At 47.1% G+C, this 27,283-nt stretch overlaps 1 protein-coding gene across 5 annotated transcripts in view; it reads left to right on the top strand.

Moving 5' to 3' along the window:
- Positions 1–8,250: 8,250 nt before the first annotated feature.
- The window catches only part of ENOSF1 (enolase superfamily member 1), an 831,595-nt gene continuing 812,562 nt past the window's right edge, over positions 8,251–27,283 (top strand). For 4 of the 5 annotated variants that reach the window (XM_069620872.1, XM_069620871.1, XM_069620870.1 and 1 more), the window contains exon 1: positions 8,316–8,510. In XM_069620872.1, coding sequence (XP_069476973.1) covers positions 8,427–8,510 — 84 coding nt within the window. In that variant the 5' untranslated portion in view covers positions 8,316–8,426. Of the gene's footprint in view, positions 8,511–27,283 lie in introns of all 5 variants that reach the window. The other variant, XM_069620869.1, reaches the window with a different exon arrangement.

Below are 27,283 nucleotides of genomic sequence, written 5' to 3' on the forward strand. Positions count from 1 at the left end.
CTGGGGAGAGAGAAGCCCCCCTCCTTAATGCATGATTTGGTGACACCTGTGTCCACCATAAAGATAATGGATTGTCACCTATCTCACCGCCCGCCAAGGGTTCCTCTTCTGTGTTGGCTGTGACTGACAGGACTAGGCACGCAAGAACTCTCTGTGGGCTGTCCTAGTCGGGGTAGGTGTTCATCCCTGGAAAAATAAATGGATTACCTACAACCACTGCCGCTTGTGGATAGTGTGGGACGGTCCCGTTGAGCACTGAATTGTTTGGTATTTGGGGCACCTGCAGTCGGGAGGGGGCAGGGTTGTGTTCAGCAGTTTGCGGCTGTGGAAAAAATGCGGGCAGGGCAACCTGGGTCTGCAACGGTTTCAATCCATATGAGGCCGTATGGCATCTGGTATGGGGCGAGTGGTCCAACATGTCTGGGGCCCCTGGGTGGTATCCTCCCATACTACTTGTGCATTCTCTTGAAAAATCTCCCATATTCCCACACATCCAATATTGACCCATGTTTCCAACCCTAGGTCCCATGCCACCAAACCTGCCCCGTCATCCTTGAGGTCCCCAAACCCTGCTCTTCCCTGCCGATATCCCCCTTGGGCCCACCCTGAATACTGTGGTTGAAAGCCACTGTTCCAATTATACCCTCCTGGCCACATGGGGTCTACTGGGCTGTCCTCATATCGGCCTGTATCGCTCACGTCTCTGTCTGTGTGTCTGTAGTAGTATTGCTTCCTCTGCCTGCACCTGCTTTCCATTTCCCTCTCTTGCAATGATGAATAATAATCGATTGAATTTCTGGCCACCCTTTTGCTTCTTTCCCCACAATCTTGTTTAGTGCTTTCTGTACCTCCTTTTAGGAGTCTTTTTTTTAATTACGAAATAAAATAATGATATTGACCTGTCCCTAGATTCTGTCTCTGCCCCCCACATTTCTTGTGTCTGTAGAATGTATTGCGCATCGTCCCCCATTGTGCGTTGCATAATCAACTGATAGTCTGGCGTGTCTGGGTACGTGCTCCGCAAGGCTGCCCACACCTGCGCTCGTATGTCATTAAAGTGGGAGCCGTCATGAACATCATCCCCCAGCCGTACATCTGGATACCCCACCTTTACCTAGATGTCCTCAACCTGATCTCCCAGAATGGCAACGAACACGCTCTTCACATACCCTACTGCCAGCATTACACCAGCTGTTTGCTTCTCAAATGCTCTAATCCACTTTCCTCGCCCCAACAGTAACGAGCAGTACACTTTTTATCAAGTTACTTTTGTCCATCTGAGGCCACGGAATGCGTGCCCTCCCTGGTCCTTTAAGTAACAAAGGGAACTATGTTTACGTCACCTTCCTCCCTTTCTCCCCCCCCCCCCCAACTTCTCCTTAGCCACCACTATTCGCCCATATTTGCTCCTCACCCGCGGTCCCCATAAACTTTCAACCTGTGGTGAAATCATGGGTGGATCCTCCACTTCTCCCACATCAACTGTGTCCCACTCTCTTCTCCAGGGTTTTCCCCCATCTCATCATCTGACATTACTGTCCCATAATCCCATAATCCATACTTCCCAACCTTCATCTCCCATTCCCTTGATCCCATCTTTCCACGTGCTCTCTAGTCTGAATAAAATATCTCCCACTCTCCGTTCGTCCAGGCTGCATGGCCTCTTCTGCCCATCCCTTCTCTCTATCCTCAACCGAGTCAATTCTTCCAGTGCCATCTTTAAAGTGTCTTCTAACTCCTTCTGTGGCTTTATGTCAAGTAGCCTCCTTTTGCTTGTTCGTGATTTCCCTGTGGGCATAGTACCGAAGATGGCTTGGTGTGTGTTGAGTGACGTAAGTTGGGTCAGTGCTACAATGGGTGGCGAAATGTATGTGGGGTTAGTATATCCCAAAGCAGCGCAGGTGGGGTAACATCCTAATGGGGACTGCACTGGGGAGGTTACGTCTGCATGTGGCCCTCCTGGAGTGGGTTCAATAGGGGGTGTAGTGGGGTCGTCCTGCTGTATACAGGGGGGCTCCTGTGGCTGTTGCTGCTTGTTTGGGGTGGCGCCTCTTCTAGATCTTCCACCATTTTCCATAGCTCTAAAACCTCTTTCCTCTTTTGTAGCTTTGTACCCTTGTATTTGGTTGCATATACATACGACCCAATTTCTCCTTATTGTTGGAGCCGTGCTCAGGCCATGGCTGAAATAGCCCCCCTTTGTCTCTGCCACCCTATTCCTGTGATATTTCAAAATCTTGGCCTTGTACAGTGGTAACGTGGCACACCCTCGGTCACCCCCCTCCCCAACAGTCTTCTGTCCCCCAAAGGTTATCGGTTCGTCGTGCTTCCCCCTCCACCATTTCACTCCATGCCCTCTTTCCACACTCTCAATCACACACTCGTCCACTACACACAAATCGCTGCAATGAAAAAGATCTCATGCAACAACTACTACTACTTTTTGTTCCAACACCCCACACCCCCCTTACATTGGGTGAGAAGATGTCAGGCCCACTACAGATACAAACAAAGGGAGGTCATTTGGCTGTGTTTGTGCTGGTAGAGAGATTCCCAGACCCCCCCTTTGTTCACTACAGATACAAAGCCTCTACCCTTTTCTCTTCCAGTATTCTGCCATGAGGGTGTACAGCTCTGTCTTCTTCCCCTACACTAGGAAAGGATCCCAAAGCTCCTTTATGACCTTGTTCCATAACAAATAATAAAAAGTAAATCTAAAACACCACTCGACACGCAACCCTTACCACTATTCACTGCCACCACATACTCCTCCCTCTTTCTCCTGCACTCACAATACCCCTATACACACACAGCTCCACCCCAAATATTCCCATCTCCATTGTTTTCCTCAATGAAAGACTCACTTACACCTCTTCGTTCTCCCGAGCTCCTCCGTCACAGGGTCCCATCAACGGCCAGCATCATCCGGGCGCTGCGCCCCCCTCCAAAGAACAGACAAAAATTCTGGTAGCACAGCTCCTGTGAACCTCTGTAGATTGTGCCCTTTGAACTGGTCGCCGCTGGTGGGTGCGGCCCCTCCCGATGTGCGGCCAGGAATCCTCTGTCCGTGCAGAGAATCTGGGATCAAATCAGGGTCACCAAATTTTAGTGGCAGAACGCTAGACGCAAAGTAAAAACAATCCTCTAGGTAAAAATGCTCCGTACACCTTTTAGAAGAACAACAAAGCTTTACTCGTCAAAAATACATGGGCGCAAAAGCATTCAATCTCTGCTTCCACAGAGCGCACTAGTTACAGAAAGCAAGACATCTTTTTAAGTCACAAAAAAAGTCACTCTTCACACAAGCATATATTACAGTGATTTCCTCGCTCACATTGGTGGGACACCTATACACATACTGTTGGCCCCCTAAGGATCCTCGGCCGATTGGATGCACGTAGCGGTGTCATCTACATTCACGTGGTTGTAATCTATGACAAGTTCACACCCTAACACATAATTGCCTCATTTTCTAACAGTGTAAACTGAAAAGATATCCAGAGGACTAAATTTAGTAGAAATGTATCAAAAATATTTATTTAAATTGATACACTAATTATAAATGACATCATCACTAAGAGCAACAGTTAGGTTGCAGGTAAAATCACATCTAAAATAGTGTAGATGGCATTCATTTCTACACAACATTCTGAATAATTCAATGACAACATTAGTAAATACATAATATTCAACGATTTTTAAATATGTCATCATAATTTGGAGTGGATCTTAATGATGGTTTCTGTTATAACATCATCAACTAATTTCTGCTTCTAAACGGTTTCGACGTGTTGGTTTATTTAGACCACGTCTTCATCAGGGAGTCCAATTGTATACTAATCATCCAACCACTAGCTACATATTCCAAAAGAGCTGTGGCTGCAATGTAGTTTCTGCAACTGTTAACCTTGCATGTAAAGGGATCTATCTTGCAAGCAATGGTGACCTCAAGGTAGCAACAGAGTGGGTAATTGAGGCTGCATACATGAGCAGCACGATTGTAGAGACAGTAGGCTTGTTGCCACCAATGGTGGTTCTTAAACTAATAGAATTTTGCATTCCATATTGATTACTCTAGAGAAAATGTGCTCCACGACTGAAAAGCATCCCTTCATAACTTAAATCACATGCAATGACCAGACATCAGCAACCGCTAACAGGCCTGTTCTCACAGTTACTATGTCACGTGGTGTGCGCCTGATTAGTGGGCATGAGTTCTGCTGTGACTTTGAAGGTCAAGATAACCTTTGCAAACGCAAGGAGCTTTGTTTGACCCCAGACATCCTGTCGCTCTCTTGATGACTCCCAGTCACTGGCCTAAATGTGTTTCCCTCACCCCACGCGCCTCATGGTATTTTTTATTTTATTCAGATTTGTAGAGTGCACGTCAGCCCGGGGGCATCGTGGCGCTTGTTACAGACAATATCTTCGTTACATAGGATACAATATTTACAGTAGACATGCACACATTAGCAATGCAGTATATTTACACGGATTCCTGAGAGTTTCCTATTATTTTGCAAGGAATGAGGTTTTCAGTTTCCTGCGAAAAATAGGGAGTGAGTTTTCCGCTCTAATGTCTGCAGGAAGAGCGTTCCAGGTCTTGGCTGCAATGTAGGGGAAACTTAGACCTCCGGCGTTGGCTTTTTTGATGCGTGGGATGCAGAGTAGGTTGGAGTATTGCGTTCTGGTGGGACGGAAGGAGGATGGTTTGAAGATGGTTTCTGATAGATAGGACGGGGCGGAGAGAGAGAGGCATTTGTGAGTGAGTGTGAGGATTTTGAGAGTGATCCGCTCTTTGACCGGGAGCCATTGGGCCGAGTGCCTGGCATGGGTGATATGCTCTCTTCTTGGGATACTAAGAGCGGCCCGGAGAGCATTGTTCTGCGTGACTTGTAGTCGGTTTAGGTTTTTGGCTGATGTGCCTGCTAAGAGTGCATTGCAGTAGTCCAGTTTGGCTCCAATGGTTGCTCTCGCTATAGAGAGGCAGTTGGGTTTAGAGAGGTAAGGCTTGATGGCGTTTGAGTTTGGTGGTGTGTGCGACGCGGAAGTGATTGCGCTGACTTGTCTAGTCATAGATAGTGAAGAGTCAAGGTATACTCCCAGTGTCTTTACGGCTGTGGATACGGGGATGATGGAGTTGTCAATGGAGAAGTTAGCGTACAGTTTGTCAAGTTTGTCTAGGGTGTTCTGTTGACCTAATATCATGATTTCAGTCTCGTCTCCATTGAGGTAGAGGCTATTAACTGCCATCCATGCCTTGATGATGGAGTAGATTGTGTGGAGTGCCCTGGCGTCTTCGTTGTATGATCTTGAAAGGGGTAGAAGTACTTGTGTGTTGTCCGCGTAGTTCGTGTATGTGATGCTGTATGAGTCGAGTTTGTCAAAGAGGGGTTGGTGAACAAGTTGTAGAGTGTGGGTGCAGTGCATGATCCTTGAGGGACCCCGCAGTGGATTGTCGTGGAAGTGGCGTTGGCGATGTCCGAGAAGACTTTCATGGCTCTTCCCTCTAGGAAGGAGGTGATCCAGAGAGCTGATTCTTTAGAGAAGTTGGCTGAGTGTGTGAGGTGTGAAGTGAGAGTCTTGTGATCAACCAGATCGAAAGCGGCTGAGAGATCTAGAAGGAGCAGAAGAGCAGGCTTGCCTTTGTCCATGATTTGGGTGATCTGACTCTTCAGATCCACCAGGGCTATTTCTGTGCCATGTCCTTTCCGGAAGCCTGATTGCCTAGTACAAATCACTGGGTCTTTTGACTGAAGACCCCCCCCTTCACAGCCCACCAGTCTCTGGGACAGGCTTAGGATAACACACCAATCAATCGATAGTGAGGGATTTAGGAGTTGGGATGGTGGGCTTCTGATAGATCTAACAAGGTACTTTGGGATACTGCAGGCCTGTGGGTTATAAATCTACAATACATGTTTTAGCAACCTGGGACCTCTGCCACGCCGCTTGTGTGATCACCCTTTTGATCCAAGCACAACGTTGCCCGGACCTCGCAATAAACATTCCTTTCTAGTTACATGAGCCTGCAGCGTGAGATAGGCATGTAGATTTAATTTCATCGTTAGCCCAGCCTTGGAAGCTGTTGCACAGGATAAAACAGTGGAGCGAAAATTGTTTGCGCTAGCTGGGGCCTGCTCTGCACCTCTTCTCATGCAATGAGAGAATGGCTGTACTTCAGTGTGCTTTTTCATGTGGTTATATTTGATCTACGCTCCATTATGAGCTATTGGGCCCTGCTGTCTACCTACCCCTGCTATCAAGCATCTCAACTTTAGCATACTATTCAATGTATTGTTTAGTTTAAACCATTTGGGAGGGCAGGGGAGCTGTGCATATATGACAACATATTGTACAATTAAAGATGCAGAAAGAGAATTGAGCAACCAAGTCTCCAAAGACCAAGAAGAGTAACAGAACCCAATATAATTGAATCAAATAGCAGGCCAGAATGGACAAAATCATGGTCGCCTCACACGTGGTGCAGAACCAGAAAACAAGGCCTATTCATGAAGCGCAATGGTTCTACTCCTGCTGCTGGCGGTTCTCTGTGTGTATCCCTGTGGATAAGGTAGTCTTCTGGAAGACTACCTTATCTGCTGGGATGCACAAAGAACCAGCTCCCTCGTAGTATGAGGAGCCCACACTTGGGTAGCAGAGATTACTAGCTGTGTAAACAAACAGCAGCAATAGAACCATTGAGGAACCCAACCTTTGGTTTGACTGCATCTGCAGCTGGCCACTGAACATAAAGCGCAGATTCCTGCAACTATCTAAACCATTCAAAAACCAGTTCTGAAGTTTGCGCTTCTACTCTATGTGCAAATCATGGACCCCAGAACCATGTGACCAACTCTAAGTAGTGGACCACATATAGAAACCACCTTGCCTTGATAAAAACCCTTAGGTTGAAACACACGCCTTTGTTCTGTTCCTTCACAAATGCACCACTGTTTCTGCGATTATAATTTTAACCTGTCACAAGTACAGGTCTGACACAGACGCATTGCTACTTATGTATACTAAATGTACTGTTACATTGCCGACTAATACAACACAGGAGAGAACTCCTTGACAACTGCAAGGGCAAAGTTACCTTTGGTCCCTCTTTTCTCCAAGTGAACGTAATACTGTTTCCTTCCCTTGATTCATACCTCATATTTTACCGAGGATTCATCTTTACATGCCCAACACTTGGTGCTGACACTTCAGGCTGTTGGATTGCAAATACCAGATCTCGCCCACTATACAGTGATGTTTCTTTCAAACAAATCTGGTTACAGAGAACTAATCTCATTTCAAAAACATGCATTCATACTACCACAACCATGTCACCTTCCCCCATCCCGCATTTCTTACTGTACTAGAGTGACTGGTCTACTGCATATCCCTCCCAACCGTCTTCCGCAGTATCAACAGACTACGGTATTGCACACCATGGCCGTGTCACAATCAGTGGCACTGGAAAATTAGCTGGGGCTCATCAAGTGGGCGTGGCCTAATGGGGTCACATGCCAGCTTGTTAGGCCATGCCCCTGTGAAGCCCTGGCTTTATGAGCTTTCAGGCACCCCGCCAGGCAGCCCTTTGGAGAGATCAGCACCCTCTCGCCCCCGTGGGGAGAGGGTGCTCATAGCTGCATTTATTACCTAAAGAGATGCCTGGTGGAGGACAGTGCACACGTTTTCAGTGTTAATTGTGGTGTTGCCCCTCACCAGGCATTCCTTTAGCTAAGAGATGCACTGACCACCCTTGAGTGATCGCTGCATCTCTTAGCGAAAGGGATCCCTGGCAAGGGGTGGGGAAGCAGCACCATTAAGGCTGACAAGGTAAGGCAGCTGGAAGCTGAGGCCTGTTTTCTTAAAGCTTGAAGCTTTCGCAAATGAGTGGGAGCTTAAGGCTTTAGAAAAAAAGGCCTTAGCTTCCAGGGGCCTCACCTTTTCTTCTATAATGGTGGCACTGGCCCATGGGCATCTTTGATTAAAGGGATGCCTTGCAGGTAGAAAAGGCATTTTTTTCCTGAAGCTATGAGCTAGAGCTGCAGGCTTTAGGGAAAAAGCCTTGTTCTATAGCGGCCGTGGCTGCCAGGTGACATTAGTGAGCACCGGCACCATATTTCCGGGAGCACTAACAGACATGTTTGGCAATAATCTACTGAATCCTTTGCGTGGGAGCGATTATTCTAAAAAATCTGTCCAAGATTAGAAGATGCCATAATTCCGCCCGTCCATCGACAGCACGCACTCAGTAGTCGAGATTTCCAAACCAGGCGGGAAGCTGAACGGCTAGCCCCATGACCACTGCGCTCCTCCTCCTGCAGCAGCAGCCGCCGCCAACGCCTCCTGCGAGGTCCGCCTCCTGCACTCCGCCCGGCTTCCTCTCTGCGTACCGCCGTACCTGTGCGGAGTACAGCAGCAGCTCAGCCATGGCACGAGGAAAGATCTGCAGCCTCTCCGTGAGAGATGTCCGCTTCCCCACCTCTAGGGGGCAGCACGGTTCGGATGCCATGGTAAGCTCCAGCAGGGCCCCCCAGGCTCTCTTTATAGCTGTCAGTCATACTCGGCCATTTGAGAGCGAGTGCAGCGCCGCGTTTGGCGGGCGGCGAGCCCAGTCACGAGTCTCTCAGGCAGCTGACTCTACCGCAAGCGCCGCTGGCGTCTGGTTTGGCAGCCTGGACTGCAAAGCACAAATCGTGGCTACACGAAGGTGGTGGACATCGTTAACCCTTTTTGAACGCCGACCCCCTTTGGTGTTTTAGACCACGACTCGAGGGAAACAAAAAGAGAGCAGTTACTAACCTTTATCTTCAAATTCCCAAGCAGGAAACGCACCCCAAACCTCACGAAAAGGTGCTTGCTTACCTGTACAAATTACACCGGGTTTTGCAAGTACGTTTTCATGTAATCTCTCATAGTAGCTGTGATGGTGCCATGTCGCTACATATTATTCCTTTATTTTGTACGTATTTTAAGTATCCTGTGTACTTTCTTCCATTAATAAAAGTCAATTCTGACTTTAAATATTTCATCACAAGAGCCGTTCATTCCCATTGAGGTCACTTCTAATTGCCTATGTTAATGAGACACCACATTTTTTAGGGTGTGCCGTGTAACTGCTCTTAAAAGGGTAACATGAAAATGTGTTGAACTGGTCTTCAATACCGAGTTAGGGGGGCTTAAAAACAAATTACATTGCAGAAACTTTGAACCTCTATTTGTCAACAATACAAAACACCCTTCCCCATCCTCTGAAGTGCCCCATCCTACCCTGAATTTCTAAACTTCATTATCCTCAAAATACCATACGTCTGTAACAAAACCATACGTCTGTAACAAAACTCTTTTCCAATAGGTTAATAATGCAACAAATGTTACTTAAATGTGAAGGAAGTGTGTGTTGTCCGTTGTGTTATGACATGGCTGTTGTGTCTGGACCCCCGCCCAGGGCTCGTGCAGTGACACATGATGTCATCAGTAAAATAAAAGAGCTGCACGAATCCCCGTGCTCAGTGTGACGTCCCGGGTGTGCAATGGGCATGCGCGAGCCTCGTTTGGGCCCGTGCATGCGTAAAGGAATAAAGGAAGTCCGTGCGGCAGTTGCCGCCGGGTGATGCAATCGGCAACATCGCGTCCTGCATCTCTGTGTATGACTGCGTGTGTGTATATGTATGAGTGGCTCCCCATGCACCGCTGGGCCACACAACAACTGGCGACGAGGCGGGATGCTGCACAAGCGCTCGCAAAACACATATGGCATGTATTAGCAGCGACGTCACGGCAGATGAGTCACGGACCCGGCGGGTGCACTCCGCAACGTTCTAGAAGCAGGAGCACAGTGGTAGCGGCCTGAGAAGGTGCTCGTGCGCCACTGGCTCCATTTCTACCAAATTTTTGGAATTTCTGGCTATCCTCCACACACAGAGGATGGCCCATTGAAGACAGGCACCACATGAAGGGGACCTGAAAGCTGCAAATGAAACAAGGAGGCCACCCCACGCAGTAAGAGAAGTGAAGGTACGTGCACTACCCTCCAGAGTCAGGTTTGCGGCCTCCAGCCCATCAGGAGGTGCCTGTGCGACCTGTGAACATGACAGACAGTGAAGGAGAGGCAGAAACTGCAGCAGTGGTGGCGAGAGCACAACAGGGATCCTTGTTACCTATGCAAGAATTTGATGTGTCAGGTCCCCCTTCGAAATTGGGCCCAAGATGGCGGCTCTGGATCAAAAAACTGGATATGTACTTTACAGCAACGGGAATTAATGATGACGATGCAAAGAGGGCCACCCTGTTGTATTCGGCAGGCCTTGAGGTTTTACACATTTACGAGTCCCTCAACTTGCAGGTAGTCAAATACGCCGAGGTGAAGAAGGCGCTGGAGAACTATTTCATACCGCTCTCGAATGTCGACTACGAGAGGTTCCTCTTCTGCGGGGAAAAGCAGAGAGAGGAGGAGTCGCTCGACCAGTTTTGTGCCCGGCTTCGAATGATGGCCACCACTTGTCGATGGGACAATGATGCGTGCATGATACCTAATCAGGTTCTACAGGGTTGCAGCTCCAGCAAACTGCAGAGACAAGTGTTAAGAGAACCAGGCTGGACCCTGCAGCAGATATTGGACAGTGGCAGAACATTTGAGCTGGCCGAGTCCAGAGGTGCGAAAATGGACGCGGCGGTGCGTCCAGGAGCATCGGAGGAAGCATTCGCCATGGGGAAACGGTCGATGTCAAGAGACAAGTGGGGGCAGAGAAAGCAGGAAATTCGCTCTACTGCGGGGTCTGATTGCATTTGCCAGCAGTGCGGCTATGATCTGCCCCACTCAGAGGAATGTCCAGCCAAATCTAGGTCATGTGGCAGATGCAATGGACCTGGCCATTATGCCAGAATGTGTCGCACCCCCGCCCCGGTGTCAGTGCAGAGAGGCCCAGTCAGAGCACGTGGCGGTGGCTCGAGGAAAATGCGAAGCATCACAGCGTTGGAGCAGGAGATACAGAGGCTGCAAATGGCAGAAGAGGAGGAGGAGGAGGAGGAAGAAGAAGTATTCTTCATCTCGAACATTGCTTCAGGTGCCAGGAACAAGAGACAACCTAAGTGCGTAGTGGACATCCATGGGGTGCCGACGCAAGTGCTCATCGACACAGGTGCATCGGTCTGTGTGCTGGCCGCAGACCACTATCGGCGGATTCCGGGACCTCCGGCGCTAAGCACATCAACTGCCAAAATCTTTGCGTTTGGAGGGGATGCCCCCCTTCCAATTGATGGCGTGTTTGTAGCGCCCGTGTCCAAGGAAAGTAAGACCATAAAGGCACGTTTCTTCGTTACGGACGTGAGCCGCCACTCGTTACTCAGCTGTGCAGCGTCCGAGGCCCTGAATTTGGTCCATTTTACGATGGAAGTTTATCAAGTGGACATCGAGATGCTGTTAAACAAATTTACAGGTATTTTTGAAGGGGTCGGAAAGTTAAAAGCACCACCGGTGCGGCTGCACATTGATAATACGATCAGGCCAACCGCCCTTAAGCACAGGCGGATTCCGTTCCACCTGAGAGAAAAGGTGGAAGAGGAGCTTCGCTCGCTGGTTAACAATGACATAATTGAAAGGGTGGAAGGGCCGACACCCTGTGTATCCCCCATAGTGGTGGCGACAAAGCCGAAGCAGCCAGGGGCTGTGAGAATTTGTGTGGACATGCGTCTCCCCAACGCCGCAATTAAGAGGGAGAGGCACCTTACGCCAACACTGGACGATATTATAGGCGAACTACAGGGAGCGAAAATATTTTCGAAATTAGACCTACGAGCGGGCTATCACCAGCTTGAGCTCCACCAAGACTCTAGGTTTATCACCGTCTTCACGACGCACGAGGGGCTTTACCAATTTAAACGTCTGAGTTTTGGCATCTCCTCAGCGGCGGAGGTTTTTCAGAACACTATAAGAGGGGCACTCGCAGGCCTAAAAGGGTATTGAACATAAGTGACGACATCTTGGTGTTTGCGGACACAGAAGCCGAGCACATGAGAAGGCTCGAGAGCACACTCAAGAGGTTGCACGACCTAGGCCTCACCTTGCACCGCCAGAAATGTGAGTTCCTCAAAGATCGGATTGGCTTCTTTGGTTTCATATTTCACGCAGCTGGAGTGTCACCGGACCCGGAGAAGATCAGGGACATTCGAGAGGCAGCGGCGCCAACATCCCCCACGGAGGTAAGAAGCTTCCTCGGGATGGTGAACTATTGCGGACGCTTTATCAAGGGCCTCGCCTCCTTATCAGAGCCCCTCAGAGCATTGACCAGAAGCGATGCAGTGTGGAAGTGGGAAGGCAAGGAGCAGGAGGCGTTTCAAGCCCTCAAAAATGCCCTGTCGGATGGGGACACTATGGCCTACTTTAACACCGCCGTAGAGTCAGAGATTGTCGTTGATGCCAGTCCGGTAGGAGTGGGGGCAGTGCTTTTGCAGCCAGATGGAAGAGGAGACATGAGACCCATTGCGTACGCCAGCAAGGCCCTCTCTGATACTGAAATGCGATACTCGCAAATTGAGAGGGAGGCGCTCGCCATTTTGTGGGGCTGTCACCATTTCCGCCTATATATTTTGGGAAAGCCTGTTATAGTGGTAACCGACCACAAGCCCCTTCTACCAATACTGGCGGGTCTATCTTCGAAGCCGCCACCAAGAATAGAGAGGTGGATGCTGGCACTGATGGAGTATGGGGTGCAACTAATATATAGGCTAGGCACCAACAATCCGGCGGATTACCTATCACGTCACCCCAACGCTGGAGGTACCAACAAAGGCGGAGAGGTGTCAGACTGCCAGGGACTGCTCTGTCATGTGGTGGATGGGGCGCTCCCCGTAGCATTGTCTAGATTAACCATTGCCTCAGAGTCTAGATTAACCATTGCCTCAGAGTCATCCAAGGATGAAGTTTTTGACATCATTAAGGAGGCCATTAGAAGTGGAGAATGGAGGGAGATGCTGCGCAACAACTCCCGGCGCCAGCAGGAGGCCCAGAGAGATCTTCAGGCACTCTGACAGGTAAAGGAGGAGCTCTCGATCTCAGATGATGGTCTGCTACTGAGAGGGAGGAAAATTGTAATCCCGCAGACACTAAGGAGGCGGGTGCTCGAACTGGCACACATCGGACATCAAGGAGTGGTCAAAACAAAAGCGAGACTACAACCAAAGGTGTGGTTTCCAGATCTGGAAGAAAAGGTTGAGGGCTTTGTGAAAAGGTGTTTGGCTTGCCAGGCGGCGACCCCAGGAGAAAGGGCTCCCCCTATAAGCTCGATGGAGCGGAGCGAGAAGCCTTGGGGGACAATCCATGTAGACTTTGGTTCGACGGGTCGGGGCATGTATTTCCTGGTAGCCGTTGACCAATGGTCAAGATACCCGGAGGTGGAGGTGGTAGAATTGACGGCAACAGAATTCACCACGAGGGCATTCGACAGAATGTTTGCAACACATGGTTTTCCGGAGATACTCTGCTCCGACAACGGGCCGCCGTTTACCGGCAACCAATTTGCGCAATATCTCCGTGATGGGGGAATACAGCACCGCAGAGTCTCGCCACTGTGGCCTCGCGCTAACGGAGAAGCGGAAAGAATGATGCGCACACTAAATAAAGTGCTGAGGATCTCGGCCAACGGAGGTGATGACCTGCAGAAGAAGCTAGTGGAGTTCTTGTGGGAATATCGGACCACACCCCATCAGTTCACGGGTGTCGCCCCGGCGGAGGCACTGTTTGGGCGCTGCCCCAGAGGAATGATACCTGAAATTGAGGTAAGGAGTCCGGGCATCATAGACAATGAAAAAGTACGACAAGAGCGGGCCATGCACAACCAGAAGGAAAGTGACAGACGAGGCCTGCAGGGCAAGAAGATCCGTGTCGGAGATTCAGTGCTAGTCAAGAACCGTCACCCCGAAGGAAAGCTAGCTCTACCGTTTGAACCACACCCTTGGAAGGTCACCCATGTAAAGGGGACCATGGTGACGGTCGCTTGTGAGCGTGGTACGGTCACGCGTAATGTGTCCTTCAAGAAGGTGGACACATCAACAGGAATGTCCGGTCCAGAAGCCATGCCCACCCAGGAAGGGGGCCCTGAAGAGCTGGGTGAGGAACCCATGAACATCGGAGCCCCAGCGGCAGAAGCGAGCACGGAGGCCGCACCAGTCACGTCTAGGTTTCCCTCAAGAGTGTCAAGGAGACCGCCTACCCTTCTCAAGGACTATGTTTTGGACTCAGGGGACTGAGCTCAGGATACCGGTGGCCGTCAGAAAGTGATGGGAAGAGACCTTTGGTCAGGTCCCTCCAGTTAATGTTTTATTAAGTTAACCTCATGTTGTTGTTTGTTATTAAAGATAAAAAGGGATGTGACGTCCCGGGTGTGCAATGGGCATGCGCGAGCCTCGTTTGGGCCCGCGCATGCGTAAAGGAATAAAGGAAGTCCGTGTGCAGTTGCCGCCGGGTGATGCAACCGGCAACATTGCGTCCTGCATCTCTGTGTATGACTGCGTGTGTGTGTGTGTATGTATGAGTGGCTCCCCATACACCGCTGGGCCACACAACACTCAGTTGGCAACCAAAACTCATGGCCCCTGCGTCTGTGTACAGCAAGTATGCAGGAGGTGCTCAGGCCTTACCAGGCCCCATAACAATGGTCGTGCTTTTCGGATAGGTTGCCACCCCTCCCTTATTTAATATTTATCTTTCAGCACTTTCTTCTCTGCTGGAAGCAAGACAAACCGCCTGGCACGGTTTGTATTTTATGCCACGTGCCATTTGTAGTTGCTTTGTCCTCCTAGGACTGTGCTTAGTTGGAGTGGGCTGAGTTTCACATTCTACATTTTTCGAGTGACGTGTTCTGACATTACATAACAAATGAATGCACAGCCACATATATACATTTCAGAATGCAACACATTTCAGCAATTGTATGCTGTGACAGTATAGGCATTTCATAACATTGCATGCATGCAAGAAGTTGTAAATGCCTGTAATGGCATGTGAATTATTTTAAGGTAGCAGCATGAGGTTTTAAAACCTCCCTTTCCTAGACCATGTGACTGAAGTCGGAAACAGAATGCTGGGGAATGAGAAGAAACTAAAGCGCGACTTGATAGGGATGAGAACGATGGAGACACCGCAGAGGAGGAGAAGCAATGGAGACCTGGAAGAGTACACATACAGAGGTGATAGCCACTGAAGGCTGAGAAGCAATGGCCCAGAGAGTTCAATGAGTAGGAGACACTCTGACCTGGTTGGTCTGTAATGAGGTATGATGTGATATGATATGGCCTTTATAACGCGCCTATACACAAGTGTTTCAAGGCGTGACGAGGCAAGGGAGGGGGAACAGAGGGAAGACAGACAACGAACCTACTAGGCCAGGTGTCATTCAGATCGCGCAAGTGGACAGTATGTCCAAGAATCCTGGTTGTTGGAGAGGCTCTTAATCCTGGAGGCAGTGGTGTGAAGGCAGTAGGAAAGCCATGAGAGGTGAGAAATCGAGAACAGCTAGTGGGAGGATTGCACATGGCCCATGAGGCAGCATCACCGATGAGCAAGGGTCGCCGGAAAAGCCACAAGCAAGTCTGTGATCTCTTCTGTGAGCACTGGGGAGATGTGGATAGCCTGCATAGTGAGCGGCAGTGGGCCTCAAGAGGCAGGCAAGGCGGTGGCGCAGAGGGGGAGGGCAAAATATGATGCAGAGACAGAACAAAAGACAGTGGAGGAGAGACCATGGAAGTAGAGTACATGATTTGGGGTTGACTTTGCATTCTGGGAAAATACCATAGTCAAAGCACCAATGCATCTTAATGTGCTTAAATTACCATGGCATGTTTAATGACTACTGAAAAAGCAAATCTGACTCCTCTTCCCAAAAGCGTTTTAAAGCAATCATGGCATTTTCACTGCTGTTTGTGTCCTAAATATAATCCTTAATTTATCTAAACTAAAATCTACCTTCACCTGGGGATGTTACACCGTTTCTCAAGGAGTGGCTATACTTCAGTTATACTACCTACTGTAAAACAAATCTAATTCATCTCACTTAAATCATTATGTTCTGCTGTCTGAAGAACTCTGCAAACCTAATACAAGGATCCATGCGTACAAAATAAACAACCTGAGGGTGCAGTTGAAATGCTTGCCCACGTCTCCTTTGTTAAAATGATACTTGGTCTAATGTCTCAAAAACAAATCTGATCACAGCAGACACAATTTATCGAAGAGCGCTCAAACAGTAGAAAATCACTTATCTGCTGATCGAGCAGCAAAGAAGAGGGTGAGGGTCTAACTGGAAAAGAAACTGATTGGCTAAGGGATGCCCATGGTCGCCATCTTGGACTGGGGTTCTTCCTTAGGTTGCAAACGTTTTCCGGTTATAGAATGTTTTTGATGTAGATTAAACCTGTTTACATCTTTGCTGGTGATTGTGGAGTAGAGAGGTTTAATGCATAATAGGAATCCAATAATCCGACATAGAATCCAATAACCATTATAACCCTCGTTCATCAATGGTATGCACCATTTCCTTGGCATCAGTTTGTTGCGTTGTCTTTTATACTAGGCACATAACCATGATAGTAGAGCCATGTCTGTGTAGAGGCAAAGTGTGACCCTGCCCATGGTGGCATCCAGGTCGTGGCCTGTGAGGTGGAAAGGAAAAATCTGGCCAAGGATAGCAGGAAAAGTAAGGGAGATACAAATGTACATACTTAACTTGTGAAATGTAGGGAAATTAAAACATACGGGTGAGTGATTGTGATTTAGGATGACTGCTTATTTTTCATTGTTTGACCAGAGGAAAATGCAATTAAAATAAGGGACACCAGCTCCCCTTATTGGCCAGCTGAACTTTCACGGAGGCCATTATTAGCGTGGTGGTGGCATTACATTAAGTCATGCTGTGGATGCGTGATGACCTTGAGGTGTGCTCAAGAGCTCAGGGCTACTAACCAAGTAATGATATATCATGTTCCTTCCTGTTGATAGTTGGAGGGGGTTCTGGTAAATCTGAGCCTTCTAACAGAGGTGTCACAGACACGAAATTGGCTGTGTGGAGAATGAGTGGTGGGGGATACAAAAAAAAGGATCTCGCCCCACCTGAGCCATACCAGATTGGCCTCTTATTGGAGAAGAGAGAAAAAGTGTTGCCCTTGTATGTATTTAATTGATAATCAAGTCACTGGAATGCAGCATGAGAGAATTGAACTAGAATTAGGGTTACAAATTATACATGACAGTCTAGCTAGGTCAAAGGAGACATGCACAATGATGGTCAACTAAGAGGGTAACTGTGCATTATAAGGCCTAAATGCAGAGGCTGTCCGGTACCTTAAGCACATGCGTTAAGTCTTCCTGCACCACCTAAGGGTATTCAAGCATCTCCAAAAGAGCAATAGAGCACACACTTTTCCACTTACTCACTGGGCCCAGAGCTGCCATGAACGATCGTGTCCTATAGACTGGAAAGCTGGGAAGAACTACAAGCCCTTATAAATGAGGGCAGCTTTTGGTCTGTGGCTCCACTGGAAGCAAAGCCCTGGATTGGGATGCCTGGAAGTTCTCAGGGCCTGCTAGCAGCTTTATGGGGATGGTAATCGATTCCGCTTCTGGGAGTTCATCTGCATCATCCAGCTTTGACTACCCTTCTGAGGCCTGCCTGCAGTTACCTTGTTCGGTAAATAGAGGGCAGCAGGGTAATCCAGGTCTGCATTGTCAACCTTTCCTGAGTGCTCATAACGTGTATTATTTGTTTGGGTGTCTCTGGGGTGCTCCTATATGTCGCTATCCTACTGCTTCGCAGCCCTTGTTAGACTTATATAAAGCAACATGACCTTGCAAATATGACATAACAAAACATGGCATAATATTGCATGACATTAAACTATATATAATAGTTTGCATAGCAAAGTGTCGCCATGTACAAAAATAGAAGGGTTGAGGGATAAGTAAATATTCACATAGATAAAATTAAAAATTTGTGACTCAAAACGAAAAACAGCTTTCGGTAACAAAATTGAAATGGTGAAGGAAGAATTAAAATACAACACAGGGCTGTGAAGAAGTAGGAGGAGAGAGAAAGAGAGAGACTATGTATGCATGCAGGGGGAGATCACACACCCATCATGGCAGATAGAAGGTTTATATTATAAAACAATAAGCTAGCAAAATGAGGGCTCTCACACTTTTTTTTCAAATGTATGACTTCAAGCCGATGGGATTGCATTAAAACCTGTCAAAACAGAAAGAATTTCCTTCAAAACCGACCCCGGACCTGAATTCTTTGCCAGCAGCAGTGTAAATTGGGAAGTATTTAGACAAGCAAGTCTTTCACAAATCATTTAAAAACTCAGGGAGGGCGGCCATCAGGGTGCACGCTTATGCTGGCAGCCTAGGTGTACGGCTCCCGGAACATCGGGTCGTTAAGTGGAGAAAAAAAAACACTTTAGACCCCCACCGGTAGCTGCCCCCCCCCCTGGATTGGACCTTACCTGAACATCTTATCTTGTGCATGCAGGGGTGAAAGTGCAGGTGAATCGGCCTACGCAGTGGCGAGATATCTGAGAATAAGGTCGCAGGGGGGAAATGTAAGTAAGTTCCCCGGCTCGGTGCTCTGTGGCTGTGTGGAGACCGTGTGAACTAAGGACGGACTCGGGCCTATACTCCTATGCCCAAACGGAAGACACATCCTCAGAGCTTTGGGACCGGTGGACTGGATGAGCAGCTGTCAATGCCTGGGCACGGCATGTTGAAGGAGCAGCTCCTCCACTGAGTAGAGGGTGCAGTTAAGACAAGGTGCCGCTGGTCCCCAGGGCTTCCGAGACTATAGGGCAGTGGTCTTCAAACTTTTTTGGCCTGGCCCCCCCCTTGAGCAAAGTTTGGGCAGGCCGGGCCCCCCCAAAAGTGCCAGATGGACATGTTGAAATCGCTATGAACTTTTGCGTGCCGCACCGCACCCTACTCCCAGTACAGACCCTGGGCTCTCCCCACCATACTCCCACCACTATCCCAGTGCTGCCGCCCATCCTGCTCCCACCACAGTCCCATAAAACAAGCATACACACATCCATACATATTTAAATAAAAAATAAATCGACATAAACATTCCTTCTGCAGGGGCCTGTGCGTGGTTGCTAAAATGCCCCGCTCCAGGTTGCTCTGCCCATATGTGCAAGGAGGCACAGGAGCACCCCCTCGCGCATACATACATGCAGTGCCCCAGCCAGCATTTCCAATGAGCTATGCAAGGCTGGCGAAGCAAAACACCCCCAGTGTTGCATGGCTCAGTGATCATGTGCGGCTGGGGAAATGAACTGTCAAAGGCAAACAGTATTTCCCTTTGACAGTTCAGCCAGCCCAGGAGCACTCCCTCAGCTGGAAAAAGCAGTTATATAGTATAGGGGTTCCAGGTGATGCTACACTGCCCTGGGTGATGGTGGTTGTGAGAGGCCCCCACTGGAACGGTGCAGTTGTGCGCACCCCCCGGGGCCAGTTAGTGGAGTAAAACCCTGGACTAGGGGTTTGGACTTGAGGTGAGGGTCCCCTGGCCTTGGTTAGGGGGCGTGCATCCGCCTTGCTTTTTGATCTACAGAAGAAGGTCCAGAGAGTGAAAGCCGGGGTGCAGAGGGTGCCTGCTCCTCGCGCGTGTTGCCTAATTAGAGGAGTGAGGCCAACCGAGTCTCGGCACACAGGAGTTAAATTTGAGTGCCCAGCAATGGGGAGATCACCTAGTGGTGAAGGTTTGGGTGAAGGACAGCGAACCTGGCCTTGCACCAAGTAACAGTATGGTGCGGGAAGTTTGGTGAGGCAGGGGAGGGTTTTGACTTGATTGGAGAGTTTCAGAGGATGGGGTTGGATGTTCTCTTCCTCCAAGATATAAAATGTGCCAGAGGGGAGTAAAGGGCGGTTACCTGTGGTCTTCTTGGGCAGGTGTATTGGGGATCGGGAGACTCCAGAAAGAGGAGAGTGAGTATCTTGTTACACAAACGGTTGCAGATGGAAGAAGCAAGAGTATGGAAGAGTGTGGATGGGAGGGCATTGTTGATCTCTAGACGATGCACGTTTGTGACGATGGATGCCCCAATCAGGGACACTTGATATTGTTGAGGACTATGTTTGGGAGGGTCCTGAATAAAGTTATAGAGCACTTGATAGTAGGAAGGGGTCTCAATATGTAGGCTGATCAAAATTATCTTAGGACTATCGAGTGCAGAGGCGGACATGGGAGGAGGGGAAGATTTACAAGCATGTTTAGATGTGCATGATCTAAGGGACGTGTGGCGCTTCTTCTACCCCAAGCAGAGGGGCTTCACCTTTTACTCACCGCCACACAGGTTTTACACCCATATCGACTACCTTTGTATTTCGAGAGGGCTCTGGGAGGGTTACCAGTCATTTGGTCGAAAACCAAACGGTCGAATGACCATTTGATCGAAGTAAAATGGTCAAAAAAAAAAGGTCGAATTTTGTTTTTATTTTATGGGGGGTTCCTACCTCAACCCCCCTTTTTCTTTATTAAAAATATTTTTTAAAGCAACCAAAATTTAAAAAAATATATAAATAAATAAAAAAATTCGACCTTTTTTTTTTCGACCATTTTGATTCGATCAAATGGTCATTCGACCATTTATTTTCGACCATTTGACCAGACACCCTCTGGGAGGTGGCACTGTGTTCAGAGATTTACCTGATTAGTTGATCAGATCATGACATGGTCTCTCTGGATCTATCTTGGCTGGGATTGAGTGCGCGTAACCCATTGTGGAGATGTAATCCATCCTTATGGAAGGACTTTGTGTTCAGGGGAGAATTGGAAGGGGCAATTAAGGAATATTTTCTTTTGAATGATACAGGGGAAATGGACTAGGGCACTGTATGGGATGCAGCAAAGGCAACTTGGAGGGGTTTACTGATTACAGAGGGATCCCGGAAAAAGAGGGAGAAGACCTTGTTGGAGAATAGATTAAGTACTGAGATTGAGGTTCTGGAAAGACGGATGCATACATCAGAGGGGAATGTGGGAGAACAGATGGAGGAAGCGAGGGGTAAGAGAAGAGCTGCGGGTGAAACACCATTATACTGAAGGCATAGAAATTAAATTTGTCAAAGTAGGCCTGAATGCTGAGACAACTGTCAATTTCCTGTTATTATATAGACCTCCTATGGTCATGGATGATTTTACTTCAGTTCTTTTTGATTTTATTCTTCCACTTCTTAAACTTAACTCAAGGTTTTTATTATTGGGTGATTTTAATGTATGGCTGGGCTTGGACTCTGATAGCAGAGCCTTGGAACTCAATGGTATGCTGTCTAATCTGGTTTTTACACAAAAGGTCACTGTGCTTACCCATATCAAAGGTTACATGCTTGATTGGGTCACCACCCTTAATGTTGTTACTAAAGATGTATCTGTATTTCCATGTCCATGGCCGGACCACTTATTTGTACATTTTACATTACAATCAGAACATCCCATCAAAGTGAAGGGTTTGCTCCAGCAAGTGACGACATGTAGAAACTTGGGGAATTTAACCAGGGATCAAATGGAACCACATGTTAGTTCTTCTATTGGGAAGATTAATAGCGTAGTGTCAGTTGAAGAGCTGTCTAAAGCTTTAATTTTTTCTTTTGATAACATCACTAATTCTATAGCCCCTCTTAAGAAGAAATTGAAAAAAGCTGCTCCCAGAAATTCTTGGTTCTCGGAAGAGTTTAGGAAACTTAACACATATGCTCAAGTGCTTTTATGCTTGGAAAAAGAATTCGTCTTTATCCTTTTTAGCTGTCTGTTAAAAACTATAAACTTGCTATTATAAATGCAAAAAAAATAGTCTTAACATCAGAATTAATAACGTGAAATCAGAAGTTAAGGAACTTTTTAAAATCCTTAAAGAACAGGCAACACCTTATAGTCAGGACATTACCTCAGTTACTAAGGACTCTGCTTGGTGTACATCGATTCATGAAGCAATGCAGGGTAAATTGGGCAAATTTAGACTGGATATTGTCAGAAGAGTCTCTCTATCTAAAGTTTCTGGAGTCACCGACAAGGCCTCTCTGCTCTCTAATGCCCAGGTTCCCATGTTTAACTTTTCCCCGATATCTGCTGACGAATTGGCCACTATTATTAAGCAGATCAAGACTACTAATTGCAAAGGAGACCCTTGTTCTGCGTTAATTATCAAATCTTGATCTGCCACCTTACTAGATGACATCTGCAAGTTTATTAATGCTTCTTTTGTTTAGAACTTGGTGCCAGTGGATATTAAAAAGGCGTGGATTACACCTATTCTTAAAAAATCTGGTTTGTCCGACAATAATCAGTTGAATTACAGGCCAATCACCAACACCCTGTTTTTATTAAAGATCCTTGATCGGGTGGACGAAGCTCAGATTTCTGTTCACTTTAATGCTCACCCAATTCTTCATTCATTTCAATCTGGGTTCAGGCAGGGGTTTGGAACTGAGTCCGCCCTCCTGGAACTTAAGTTTAAACTAGTTGATCGCTTCAACAAGGGCTTGCCATCCCTCCTTATGCCTTTAGACGTATCAGCTGCCTTTGACCTGGTGGATCATTCCATCCTGATCCTCAGGTTGAGGGAGGTGGCCAATTTCTCTGATGAGGCGGCAAAGTGGCTCTCCTCTTTTATTTTTATTTTAAATGTTATTTTATTTTTTTAATGTTTTTAGTGGTGTAACGTATAACATTACCAAACGCCCTCCTCCCCCTATGGGATGTTCCATGTCTTCTTTTCTTCTTGACCGAGGCATGTCTTGTACCTTGTTAGTTGAACATGTCCAGAATCTTTATCTTGTGCGGGCACCACTGCTCCATATAGTCACTCTGGAGGTATTCAAGGACCTCCCCCCAATCGTCTCTACATTTTTGGTAGGCCCCTTGTATGTTATAGGTTATATGTTTCATTGCTATATGTGCCCATATTCTCCTTATCCAGTCGATGGCTATGGGTGGGTGTTTCTGTTTCTATTTTTGGGCTATTTCAAGCCACGTGCCTATCAGTAGTCCCATAAAAGTTTTGTGTCTTGGTAAATTGTTTATCTTTGGGGTCCCATATCCTGCACAGCCATAATTCTTCTCCTAATGTCCCCAATGATGGGAACAGTAATTTCATATGCGCGTTGACCTCGTCCAGTATTGCTGTAGTCTCGGGCAGTCCCACCAACCGTGTCGCCAGTTGCCTTCTCCTCCACATTCCCGCCAGCATTTATTTGAGGTGTTCTGATACATTTGGTTGAGTCTTTCTGGTGCGTAGTGCCATTGCAGAAGCAAAAACAAAGAGGTGATGGCTGGAAGGTTTAGACTGAATCTTAACCACTGGCATTGCTCGGGCAATGGGGTGGGGCCAAGCCTGATTAGCATATGGTCTTTCCCCTTCTGTAATGGCCTGGCAGGCGAAGAACCATGGTCTGGAGGGTTGCCCCGAGCAATGCCAGTGGTTAAGATTCAGTCTAAACCTTCCAGCCATCACCTCTTTGTTTTTGCTTTGTCACCCCGAGTGGGACGGGTATGCCCAGACGTGGGTCCCGTGCCTGCTGGGCCTAGAGACCCAAGCTACTCCTCACTGATGAGCCCCAACAAGGGTGAAACATGTTTGGGGATGCTTGTGGTCTCGTGCAGAAGGGATGTGACCTAGCAGTTCTGGCTGGACTGCCCCTTTTGGGGTGGGGCCAAGCCTGATTTGCATATGGTCTTTCCCCTTCTGTAATGGCCTGGCAGGCGAAGCACGATGGTCTGGAGGGTTGCCCCGAGCAATGCCAGTGGTTAAGATTCAGTCTAAACCTTCCAGCCATCACCTCTTTGTTTTTGCTATTGGGACTTGTGTCATTTCTAACAGAATTCCTGCCACTTCCCCCCCAAGAACCCATAGATGTGTGGGCAGCTCCAGTACATATAGAATGAGTCAGCATGCTCCCTCCCGCATTTCTGACAACTGCTGGGGCAGTTTTGTGTAAATTTAGCAACTTTTTCTGGTGTATAGTGGAGTTTGTTCAATACTTTAAATTGAATCAGCCGGAGGCCTGCGTTGATGGATACCTTCTTGGTCAGTTCACAGTACCTCGCCCAGGACTTATCTGTTATAGTTGTTCCCAGGTCGGCCTCCCAGGAGGCTTTAATCATGTTTATTGTCGACGTGTTCGTCTGTACAGTCGTGTAGAGAACAGACACTGGTACCTGATCGGGTGGACAGAGCTATGAGGCATGCGTGTGGTGGGGGGTTCATCCGGAACCAGTGGCCACCTTGCCTTGAAGGCCATTCCCATCCTATGATACTGCAGTATCTTCAACTGGTCCCTCCCCATCCCAGTCTTAAATTCTTCCAGGGTAATACATTTGCCGTTGGGGAAAATGTACCTTATTTTAAATTCCCCATCTGGGTCCCATGTCTTCTGGAGATTGGGATCATATGAGGGTGCTATGCCGGGAAAGTTCCAGAGAGGGGCGTCCGAATAGTATGGTGTCTCCAATTTAAGCCTATGGTAGATCTTGGACAGAAGCAAGGTTGGCAAAAGAAGGACAGCGAGATTCAGCGCAATGACCTACGTAGTGTGGGGTGGTGTGAGAAGCGCTGCAGGTGAATGTAGGGGTGGGGACTTGCCACGTCCTACCACAAATGGAACAGAGAAAGATTGTTTTTACAAACACACTGCGCACACACACAGATTAGATTAAAGTTGGTATATATTTAATCCGCAAAAACGGTAGCCTGACACGTGTTTCGAGCAACATGCTCTTCTACTGAGGCTACAGGTTTGTGTACATGGGAGATAAACCAGTACAAGAAATTTAATATACATGTAAATGACCCAAACAAGGAAGCAAAAAACCAAGAGGATGGTTAATACACCAAAACAATATAAACATTGAAGGCAGGGGTTATCAGCCACATTATACAACAAACCTACGTGGTGTCAAGTAATACATTTGCAAAACAAAATATCACAATTCGTAGGGAGAGGAACAATTTCATACAAACACCCAATGTCATGATGGAGCGTGAAAATAAAAGGAGGAAAGAGAAGGGTAGGGGTAAAGAAGGGTGAGAAAGAACAGAGAAGTACGTTAGCAATGTTGATCAAGGTTGGTCACACAGTTAGTTAGTCAATGAACGAAAACTGAGTTAGGTACCTGTTAATGGGGTACCCTTTGAATTGGAAGGTAGGCAGGAGAAAAGAAAAATAAATGATTGTGAAAAAAGGGGGGGTATTTCCCTAGAGCGGGGCATATTGTCACGTGTAATAGCCTTAAACTGAACTTACCAGGGGTATGTATAGAAGCAAAAATATATAGAACTGCGGGCTCCACTGTAAAAATAACATACAGTGAATCAATGATAACTTTTAGAATAAGCGGTAAATTAAGTTGATGACATTTAAGTAATTAACAATAATACGGCTCTGAGACCCCGGTTGGCAATCGTGCCCTTGCCATTCAACCTAATCCTTTTTTAGAGCAGATTCGCAGATTCAAGAAACGCAACCGCCAAGCCGCCCTCGCGGCCATGAAAAAGTCAGGTTTCAGCTACCACCAGTCACAAATATTAGAACCCAAGACCCAAGCCTCGGGGTACAAGGGGTGGCCAATCCCACCGGCTCAAACGCATCCCCATTACAACGCAGACTGACCCGGGCGTCCTATCAACAGACCTTGAGGAATCAGACAAGATAGATCTGATTCATAATCTGAGCACCTATCCTCTCTCACAAGACAAACACTCACTCCTTAACAAGGGACTGTTATTCGCACAAACAGATTCCAATGAATATGTTCAGATACAGATAAATCTGTTAAAATTCATTCGCAAAATCAAATTAAAAAAATACTTTGCAACACAAGTTAAATACTTTAAATCCAAATCACGCCCGCCTCCTCTCTCAGATGTAACACTACAAACTATGTTGAGTACACATGTTCTAATGTCTCTTGATGATTGTGACCATGACCCTACGGTCAATGTGATGGACTTATTACATGATCTCAGTATACAGCAGCAAAATTTGAAAATAACGGAGTTGTCAACTAAATCCAAATTTGTGCCTACTTTTCCAAAAGACAATCTTATCGATACCTTTCACCAAGCAGTCATTAATGACATTCACAAACTGCAAGACAAAGCCAGTAAGAGGATTGTGACCAACCATAATTTATCACTTAGAGAACAAATAGCCTTACGCAAGCTAACATCCAACGAGAACCTAATTATAAAAGAGGCAAATAAAGGTGGCAATGTGGTGATCATGAATAAGTGCGACTACATAGCCATGGCCTTAGATCACCTTAACTCACCTGGAAGCTATGAGGTTTTGGCATCCAACCCAACAAATCGTATAAAAGCAGAAGTGAACTCACTTGTGTGCAGATGGCGCAACAAAGGCTTGTTAACAGATGTCGAAAACCAATTCCTTACAGTAGATGGCCCGATCATGCCCACAGTCTACTTTCTACCTAATATGCACAAAACTTTCACAAACATACCAGAAGGGAGACCCATTTTGAGCGGGGGTGGTGGCATCTTTGAGCCTATCTCCATCTACATCAATGAATGCCTTGCACCTTTGGTACCTTCCATTCCTACTTACATTCGAGACACTATGCATATTTTACAGATTTTAGATCAACTACCAGTACTTTCAAATATGTTATTATTAACGACGCTTGATGTGAAAGCTTTATATACCTCTATTAACCACCAGAGGGCAATTGCCAGCATTGATTATATTTTCCGAGAACATTCAGCCTCCTTTTTTGAGCATATAGAACTGGTCAAAGAACTACTGTTATGTGCACTCTCCAATAATGTGTTCTTGTTCAACAATTCTTATTATAGACAGCTGATTGGCATAGCAATGGGAGCTAGCTATGCTCCAGCCCTTGCTAATATATTCATGCACCATTACGAGCAACTGTATGCCTTTGCTAATGCTATGTTCTTACCGTATATTTACACATGGAAAAGATGCATAGATGATGTGGTTCTAATTTGGAAAGGCTCTTGTGACTTCCTCAATGATTTTGTGACATACCTTAATTCCAACACATGGGGGATTCAATTCACCCACACGTTCAGCCTCAGCAGTATCAATTTCTTGGACTTATCCATTGGTATTTCTGACAACAAATTTGTAACAAAGACTTATCACAAATCCACCTCAGCTAATGCAGTTTTACATGCAAGCAGTTGCCACAAGAAATCTGTTGCAAAAAATATCCCGAAAGGGGAATTTGTACGTGCCAGACGTAACTGCTCCTCAAACAAGGACTTC

Source organism: Ambystoma mexicanum, chromosome 5q (assembly GCF_040938575.1).
Source record: "Ambystoma mexicanum isolate Mex_15411 chromosome 5q, UKY_AmexF1_1, whole genome shotgun sequence".
In the NCBI taxonomy this organism is placed as follows: domain Eukaryota; kingdom Metazoa; phylum Chordata; class Amphibia; order Caudata; family Ambystomatidae; genus Ambystoma; species Ambystoma mexicanum.